This window comes from Lipotes vexillifer, unplaced genomic scaffold (genome assembly GCF_000442215.2).
Source record: "Lipotes vexillifer unplaced genomic scaffold, Lipotes_vexillifer_v1.1 scaffold89, whole genome shotgun sequence".
Classification (NCBI taxonomy): Eukaryota; Metazoa; Chordata; class Mammalia; order Artiodactyla; family Lipotidae; genus Lipotes; species Lipotes vexillifer.
Window position 1 is genome coordinate 136343 of NW_006774453.1, and position 9775 is coordinate 146117.

The 9775-nt window shown below is 37.0% G+C and overlaps 1 protein-coding gene across 1 annotated transcript in view; it reads left to right on the forward strand.

The window, feature by feature from the left end:
- Positions 1 to 9137, forward strand: part of NUP37 (nucleoporin 37) — a 40284-nt gene extending 31147 nt beyond the window's left edge. Inside the window, exons 6-9 of the mRNA XM_007449167.1 lie at positions 5359 to 5540; positions 6026 to 6076; positions 8087 to 8180; positions 8880 to 9137. Coding sequence (XP_007449229.1) covers positions 5359 to 5540; positions 6026 to 6076; positions 8087 to 8180; positions 8880 to 8993 — 441 coding nt within the window. The 3' untranslated portion in view covers positions 8994 to 9137. The remainder of the gene's footprint in view (positions 1 to 5358; positions 5541 to 6025; positions 6077 to 8086; positions 8181 to 8879) is intronic.
- The last annotated feature ends 638 nt before the right edge of the window (positions 9138 to 9775 follow it).

The window sequence follows — 9775 nt, forward strand, 5'->3', positions numbered from 1 at the left end:
TCCCTTGATCAACTCTTTAATCTTATTCAGTCTCCTCTACTCTCTCAGAAGTCATCAGTGATATTTTTAACAAATCCAATGGGCTTTTCTTCCATTCTTAGTCTCAAGGCGGCTTTTTACACTGTTGATCACTTCTGCCTTGAAACCCTGCTCACTTGGTCTTTAAAGCTGCATTATTCTAGTCCCCTTAAGCATCTATGCATGTATATTCCCTTTTTCTTCCTCCACTGCTAATTCTTCTTTAACCATGTATTTGTAAATTGTTGTAAGGGGTAGTTCTCACCCAAACTATACCCTTTATTATAATAGAGGATAAAGGAATGAATAAAGTTCTTGTCATTGAGTTACACACTGACTTATAAGTAAGAAAAACATGTATATACAGTTACACAGATTTTAAGTGTTGGAATCAAAATCTTGTTAAGTAGAATGATGACATAAGTTTTAATCCCATCTGCTCACAGCCTTCAAGATAATCCTGAGCCAAGATGCCCCAGACTACATAAGTGTGTTCTCTAGGATTCCATGAAAACTTGTTTCAGGCCTGTTGGATATTTTATCAGTAGAATTATATTCTGTATGTGTACATGAGTGCAGTTTTCTAATTTATTCATATTACATATATAGGGATGATTTCCATGTGTAAGTAAATGTTATTTCTGAATCCAGGTCCTAAATTTTATGTCTAGATTTCTCCCCTGTAGCAGTGAGTCAGTCTACTTGAAGCATTATCAAGGAATCTACCAAAATGTTAATATTACCATGTATAAATATAATAGGCTACTTTTTAAAAACTGTGACCTAAAAAAAGAAACAAAGACTGTGACCCAGATGTTTATTATAACCCATATCCCAAAACTTATATCTTAATTTATGGTTATTTGAGATCCCTTTCTTCCGTATGCTTTAAGTTAATTTCTATTATTCTTCTATATAACACTGAAATTTCACCACACCCCATCTCCTTTTTTTTTCTTGTTTCCATGACTTCAGAATGTTGGGAAGTCCCTGCTCTAAATCACATCAACTCAATATCCTGAAATCATGTTTGGTATCTTCCTTTCCTATATGCAAATGTTTCCAGGTCTTTTAAGTTTTTCTTCACTGTCACTACAATACATTCCTCTTGGTCATTAATGTGTGTTCCTCACCTTTCTATTCTCACAAGTCATCCTTGCCAATCCTTGTTTCTAAAATCTTTGGCTCTTCAATCTGATTTTTCTTGCGTACTTTAGTTAGACTAATATTTAAATATCAGTTTCATCGTGTCACTCCTAAACTCAAAAACCTAAAATTACAGAAAGGCAACACAGAGTAGCAGTTAAAGGTATGGACTCTTGAGTTAACTACCCGGAGTCAAATCCCAGTTTTACCAGTTACTAGCTGTATGATCTCTGGCAAGTTACAAAACCTCTCTCAATCACTACCTTCAATTCCTCATCTTGTAAAATGGAAGCTCATGAAGATTAAATGAGTGAACACTTAGATAAAGTCCTTAAAAGAAAACCTGATACATAATAAGCACTCAGTCAATTTCAGCTGCTTGTCATTGTTGACACTGTTATTACTACTGAAACAATCTAGTGGTTCTCATTGGTCTGCCATATCAGATGAAGCCCAGAATTTTGTTCTGTTATGCGTGGTCTTGATGAAAATGAGGGAGCCAGAGAAGAAAGAGAGATGGGTCCATGATCACCTAGATCATAAAATTCTTACGATAATCTTGTAAGATATAAAGTACACAAAAGAGCCATGTAATGTGGAAAGCACAAAGCAAACACTAGCATTTAATAATAAAGTTATAGGGAATTCCCTGGCAGTCCAGTGGTTAGGACTCAGCACTTTCACTGCCGGGGCCTGGGTTTGATCTCTGGTCGGGGATCCCACAAGGCGCGTGGTGATACATCATCATTATCATCATCATCATCATCAAGTTACAAAAGTCAGAATATCTCTAGAAGCGAAACTCTTAAATCCAATAAACCACAGTTGGAGCTAGGATTTCAGCAGGTAGTAATAACAGAAGCAAGCGTTTAGGATGTCATGGGATCAGAGAGTTGGGACTGAGGACATCCTTTTCTCTGACTCTAAGAGAAAAGAGGTTAGAGCCACTAAATGAAATGAGGTGTAACAATCAACATTTTTTGTTGAATGCTTTCTCAGTGCCAGGAGCTGTGCTGAGTACTTCATGTAAGTTCTCTCATATAATTTCACAAATGCTCTCAGGTAGGTAGCATTATTCTGTCTATTTTGTAGGTAAGAAAACTGAAGCACCAAAAGATTAATTTGCCCTAGATCACACAGTCACAGATTTGACCTCAGTCTGATTCAAGTACTACAGTGTTCCTTGCTATTTGACATATTTCCCCTGTGAAAAGTCAGTACAAATTACGGTTTATGGTTCTGAAAAGTCCTACAAGAAGAATTCCCCTGTAATGTTTTTAGATCCAGCAGTTCTGAAACTTAAAAAATTAACTTTTTTACTCTATCTGCTCTTTCAACAACAACAAGAAGTCACCATTGAGCACAGTTTTAGAAACAGTAAATAACCAAAATAAATTTTTTTTGCTAGAAAGTAGTTTTCAATCTGACTTCAAACTATAATACCTAATGTTCTTTGAGTGCCTACTCTGTGCTAAAGCAGTTCTGAGCACTTTAACATGTACAGTTGACCCTTGAACAACACGGATTTGAACTACACAGATCCACTTATACACAGATTTTTTTTTCAGTAGTAAATACTACAGTACTAAATGATCTTTGGTTGGTTGAAACTGCAGATGCAAGAACCGTCGATAGGGAAGAACTGCAGATACAGAGGGCCAACTATAAGTTATATACAGATTTTCAACAGTGCAAAGGGTCAGTTGCCCTAAGGCTCTCCCCACCTTATTCAAGGGTGAACTGTATTAACTGGTACCATCCTCCCCAGCAGCCCTGTTAAACAGATACTGTATTAGCCCTGTGTGCTCAAGATCTTACAGCTCCTGAGAGCGGAACCAGGTAGCCTGACTGAAGAAGCTGCGCTCATAACCCGCCATGCTTTATTGGCTCTCCTAGCTTAGGTCCTGGGCCAGATAGACTTGGCCCTTCCATCGTTCATAAGTTATACCTGAAATTCTCAAGATTTTTATAGACAGGCTCAGAGTCTCAAGTATTTTTACTACATCCAAGTAAGTCTTCCTTGATCTCCTCCCGTTTCCCGTCCCTCCCCACCCTTGACTATACATAGCACACCAGACCACTTACCAATCTTGATAATCGGCTTGTAGTAAGGAACATGTGCACTGTAGTTAGACCTGGCTTCAGGCCTGAGTTCAAATCCAGCCTCTGCCACAGGTTAGTGGTGAGATCTTCAACAAGTTAATCATTCTGCACCTCAGTCTCCTTTCTGAAAAATGGGATTAATGATAGCAATTTCCTCAGATAGTGGTTACAAGGATTAAATAAGGCAGGGCATGTAAAGCTCAATGTTGCACTTGTTTTTGTTGTATATTTGTCATTGACTTCCTGTTATTGAGAATAGTTTTATTTATTTTTTAAAAGAGTTTTTGAATTGGACCATTTTTTTTTTTTTAAGTCTTAATTGAATTTGTTACATTATTGCTTCTGTTTCTTCTGTTGGTTCTTTGGCCCCAAGGCACGTGGGATCTTAGCTCCTCAACCCGGATCTAACCTGCACTCCCTGCATTGCAAGACGAAGTCCTAACCACTGGACCACCAGGGAAGTCCCAAGAATAGTTTGGGGGTTTTTTGTTGTTGTTTTTTTTTGGTTTTGCAGTACGCAGGCCTCTCACTGTTGTGGCCTCTCCCGTTGCGGAGCACAGGCTCCGGACGCACAGGCTCAGCTGCCATGGCTCACAGGCCCCTCAACCACTGCACCACCAGGGAAGCCCTCCAAGAATAGTTTTAAATTCCACCTTTTCTCTTAAGAATCCCCTAATTTTAAAGACTACCCATGTTCTAAATAATCACTACTTCTTTTGCATCCCACTATATTTCGCCTAAAATTATGATCAGTTTTTTTCACCTCTTCTCTAGATGGAAAGTTTCTTGAGATCCAGGATAATGTCTTTTACCATGGACTTCTATTGAACGTAACATAGTGTTTTACATATACATGTGTGTATACAGTAGATCTTCATTATCCACAGATTCCACACTTGCAAATTTGCCTACTCACTAAAATTTATTTGTAACCCCAAAATCAATACCATCACACTTTGACAGTCACAGACATGCACAGAGCAACAAAAAATTTGAGTTGGCTAATGTGCACATTCCCAGCTAAGGCTGAATAAGGCAGTACTCTGCCTTCTTGTTTTAGCTCTCATACTGTAAACAAGTATCCTATTCATAGTCTATTTAGTGCCACATTTTTATGCTTTTTGTTGACAGTTTCTTTCACTGTGTAAAAAGGGCCCCCAAGCACACTGCTAAAGAGCTACCTAGTGTTTCTAAGTGCAGGAAGGCTCTGATATGCCTTATGGAGAAAATACGTGTTAGGTAAGCTTTGTTCAGGCATGAGTTACAGTGCAGCTGCCTTTGAGTTCTGTGTTAATGAATCTATGTATTAAATAAGATGTCTTTATTTGTTTGTTTGTTTGTTTTTTGCGGTACGCGGGCCTCTCACTGTTGCGGCCTCTCCTGTTGTGGAGCACAGGCTCCAGACGCGCAGGCTCAGCAGCCGTGGCTCACGGGCCCAGCTGCTCCGAGGCATGTGGGATCTTCCCGGACCGGGGCACGAACCCATATCCCCTGCATTGGCAGGCGGACTGTCAACCACTGCGCCACAAGGGAAGCCCAAATAAGACGTCTTTAAACAGAAGCACACAAGATTATGTATTGATCAATTGACAAAAATGTGATCAGAGACTCATAGAACTGAACCCTTTAATTTCCTTTAGGATCAGTGGTTTGATACCCACTAATTCAGCAACTTTATAGAACCTTACCTACTGTGTATAACTCGTTTGTGTGTGTGTGTGTGTGTGTGTGTGTGTGTGTGTGTGTGTGTATAATTTACCCAGAATGAATCTTTAGGCTGATCTCTTCTTCCTGGTGACCATACATAATCATTTTAAATTGTATCCAATTTTCTTATGTCTGTCTTTTGCCCATTTTCTATGAGATTTTTTAATATTTGATAGAGATTTTTACCTAGGCTTGTCTTATTTCCTTTGCATTTGATCTCCAATTTGTAATATGTGCAAATGTTTACATTTTACTATATGTATGACATTGAATCTCTGCCTCCTCAGATTTAGTAAATTAGGTGGTTTTTTCTTTCTAAATTTTTTTTAGAAAAAAAATTTTTTTCTAAATTAGGTGAATTTTCTTTATTTTTCTGTCTTACAGTTGATGGTTGCAGAGAAGAATGGAACAATTCGGTTTTATGATCTTTTGGCTCAACAGGCTATTTTATCTCTTGAATCAGAACAGATACCATTAATGTCAGCACACTGGTGCTTAAAAAACACCTTCAAAGTTGGAGCTGTTGCAGGGAATGATTGGTTAATTTGGGATATTACTCGGTCCAGGTACTTCCTTAGTATATTTATCTATTGCTTACCAAAAAATCAGTCACTATTTGCTATATGATCCATTGACCCATTCTTGTATACCTGGGCCACACTGTAGAGCAAAAACAAGTCTTTCCTGTAGAAGGGCCAGAGCTATGTGCTTGTATGTAACAGAGATGGCTTTTACAGATTTACTTTGAGAATAACAAAGAAAAATGGCAGAGGAGGAGATCTTTGATCTGAGCTGTGTTTACTTATGTTAAAAAAAAGAAGAAAAAACACTGACCCTGTTGAATGATGGTGTTCTGCAATGGTTCTAAATCATGTTTATGTCTTTATCATATTTCAGCTATTTTAATTCAGTGCTTATCTGGAATTTTGCCACAGTTTACATACCTTGGGCATTGTGTTCTTTAAAGAGAAAATACTTTTTAAACCTTAATTTAAGTCCCTCTACTTAAGACGAACACATAATTCATAAAACATAAAATATTATCTTTTAGTTACCCTCAAGATAAGAGACCTGTCCACATGGATCGAGCCTGCTTATTCAGGTAATGTACCATTTTTGTTGGGGTTATAATTTCATTTTCTGAATTTGGCTACTTTGCTCATGCTGCACCAACTCCTGGAATACTTTCCCAGTCCTCTCCTTTGCACTGATTTTTTGCTTTTTCTCTTATTCTTTTATAAATGGATGTTTTACTTTACTAACTCATTGCTTTTGTCTTTTGGTCTGGGTGAGAGATTGTTTTCCAATATTTTCTTTGAAAATTTTTATAAAATACAAAATGTTGCCACTCCACCAATGCCACCTCAACAATTTGGAGCATATGCTTTCTTATTTTTTGTGCTGATAAAGACGTAAAATGTAGATGGACCCACATTTATGCATATGAACTACATTGTTGTTCTTTAAATGAGAACACACTGGATATTATATATCTGTGACCTTTTTTCCATGTAAATTAAGGTACTTGTTCTTTTTCATTCATTTTTATGTAATACTGCATTGTATAGTATAGTTATTAGGGTGCTTTCGGCTTCAGGAAAATTTACTAACAGAGACTAAAGTCAGTAGAACATTTATTATATACTGTATTTCATCAAATCTAAAATACCCCCAATAAAACACTATTATTTTATGTATTCCTAAGAAAAAAATATATTCAACTAAATGTAAGAATGCCATAGATTATAAGATGCATCCTGATTTCAGAGATGTGAGCAAATACACATTTTAAAATCAACAAACTGTAGACTCACAGACATAGAAAACAAACTTGTGGTTACCAAAGGGGAAAGGGGGGTGGGGGAGGGATAAATTAGGAGTTTGGGATTAACACATACACAGTACTATATATAAAATAGATAACCAACAAGGACCTACTATATAGCATAGAGAACTATACTCAATATTTTGTAATAACTTATAAGGGAAAGAAATACATATATACATATATGTATTTGTAACTGAATCACCGTTCTGTATCCCTGAAACTAGCACGATATTGTAAATCAACTATACTTCAGTTTTAAACATTTTTCTTCCAGTTGCTAAAAAGAAAATCAACGAACTATGGTACCTGAGTCTGGAGGAGGTGGCCTGAGGATTGGTTTAGCAGCTCACTGATGTCGTTAAGAGTTCAGACCTTTCCCTCTGCCATCCTCAACGACAGGCTTTGGCTTCTTGCTTCCCAGTCACAAGATGACTGCCAGAGTTCCAGGCACCATAGCCTCATACTACATTGTCCAAAATAAGTGGAGACGAAGGAGCACCCCTTTTATTGGGGATTGCTATCTTTGCCTTATACCAGTTGTGTCTCATCCCTTGGGGTTAGACACACTGTGCCAGAACATAGTTGGGGTTCAGTTAGCACAGAAAAAAGGCAGAATGGCTGGCTGTTGGACAAGCAACTCATAATGTCTGCCACACATTAAAATAATAACTAGACTTTAGTGGGTTTTTTGTTTGTTTGTTTTTTGTCAAGGAATCTTTTTTCCCCCCTGTACCTCCCCTACTGCACTTATTATAGTGCTGGGCTCGTTGCTGCAGCTCCATTAACACTTGCTCATTCATTATATTCCAATATCTGTGATGCCTTAATACTTGAATATTTAAACATCTATATATTCCAGGTGTTTACATCATTCCAAGGAGTTTAAACTCATAAGTTTATCACTAATTTTAAAACAAATGTCAATAAGAACATTAAGTGTATGGGGTTTTTTCAATGTATTTGTACTGTGAAATATTTTCTGTCTGATTTCTTGTTTGTATCTCCTATCATACTGTCAGCCTTTCCGTTATAAGGAACTGCTAACCTTGTGTAACTTTGTAATTTAACAAAGTGGCACATGATAAGCACTTAATAAATATTCACAGAATGAGAAAATATTTATAGCTAACTTCCCTGGAATTCCCAGTCTGATTGTAAAGCCATATTATCAGATTTAGGGTTATAAAATTATCATTTTTGTATAAAAAGAAATAGCCAATCTTAGAAAAGCGTATAGTTGTCTGTAGGATTCTGTACTGCTTTTCATCCTTTGTCTTTTCTTAGGTGGTCCACAATTAATGAAAACTTGTTTGCAACCACTGGTTATCCTGGCAAAATGGCAAGCCAGTTTCAAATTCATCATTTAGGACACCCTCAGGTAATGTGGAGATGTTTGGTGGCATATGTGGTTTTAAATTTTTGTTTTCTACTTTTCTTGTTATAGCCCTGCAGATTTGTAATGTGTAACTAAAACATTTATGAATATCTATTACCTGCTTCAATTGGAAAGAGAAAGCTTTTTTTTTTTTTTTTTTTTGCGGTACGCGTGCCCCTCACTGTTGTGGCCTCTCCCGTTGCGGAGCACAGGCTCTGGAGGCGCGGGCTTAGAGGCCATGGCTCACGGGCCCAGCCGCTCCGTGGCATGTGGGATCTTCCCAGACCGGGGCACGAACCCGTGTCCCCTGCATCGGCAGGCGGACTCTCAACCACTGCGCCACCAGGGAAGCCCGAGAAAGCATTTTTTGATCTTTAAATCACCAGTGGTAACAGGCTTTTTGCCAATATTCATGTAAGAAACATTTTATTTCTTCTATTTCCTTCTTCATTTAAATGTAATAATTTTGCCTGCTTAGTTGGTTTAGACTGCAAAAATGTTTGAGTCTGGACTGCACCAATTATTCAGATTATTTGTATCCTTCTAATGTGTATTTCACCTATGAGGGAGCACATTTTTTAATTCTGTTTCCACTATAAAAAAAGACAATTTTTCAATGCATTTCTTATTTTTGAAGGGTAGTTTTTATTTATGAATGTTGGTAATGTATTGAGCTTCTTTAATTCTTCACATATTCTATAGCCCATCCTCGTTGGTTCTGTAGCCGTTGGATCTGGCCTTTCCTGGCATAGAACTCTCCCACTATGTGCAATCGGAGGAGACCACAAGCTGTTATTTTGGGTGACTGAAATGTAAAATAAATTTTCTGTGTACCTAGATCCATAAAACTGTATTTTTAGTACGTATTTTGGAGAATCCCTTATTTTTGTATCAAATATATACTGTAAGATCTAGAAATGTTCCAATTGTTGCTTTTTTTAAATAAAATGTTGATGGTTTAAAAATTATTTTCCTACTCTATTCTGTGTATTTTTTTTTTTTAGTCATCTTTAAGACTACAGTTGACTCAGCAGCTCTAGAAAAGAGACGATTAAGGAAACATAATGCTTTTGACTTTATCACAGGACTTTCCAAAGTGTATCCTATCTTCTATACCTTAAATACATACTGTTTTCCTAATTCTCAAAGACAGACATTTACAAAAGGAAAAAAGGTCTCTCCTTTCAGTGTTACTCTGGAAATGGTTGAATGTATATGTGGGGATGAATGTATATGCATTTTTGTTAGTAACCTATATATGTAGGGGTCTTATTAAAACTTCCTCGGTAATTATAAAGGATTATTATTCAATTTAATATAAGAAATTATTCTCAATTTCTTTAAAATGTGACTCATTATGTAACTCAACCCTATTTATTTACTGTATGCAAATTCCTTTTGACTGGACCTCTCAGCGTTCTCAGAACATCTGGTATATGGGATAAAGCTTACCTTGAAAAATAAGTTATGATTTAATACCTTTAACAGCCTCCACCTTTTATAAATCTTCACCATTCTTACCAAACTTAAACGTTTTTGAGATGGCACCTAGTGGCAGTAGAACTATATTCACCCTCCTCAAGATCATTGAAGTAAAC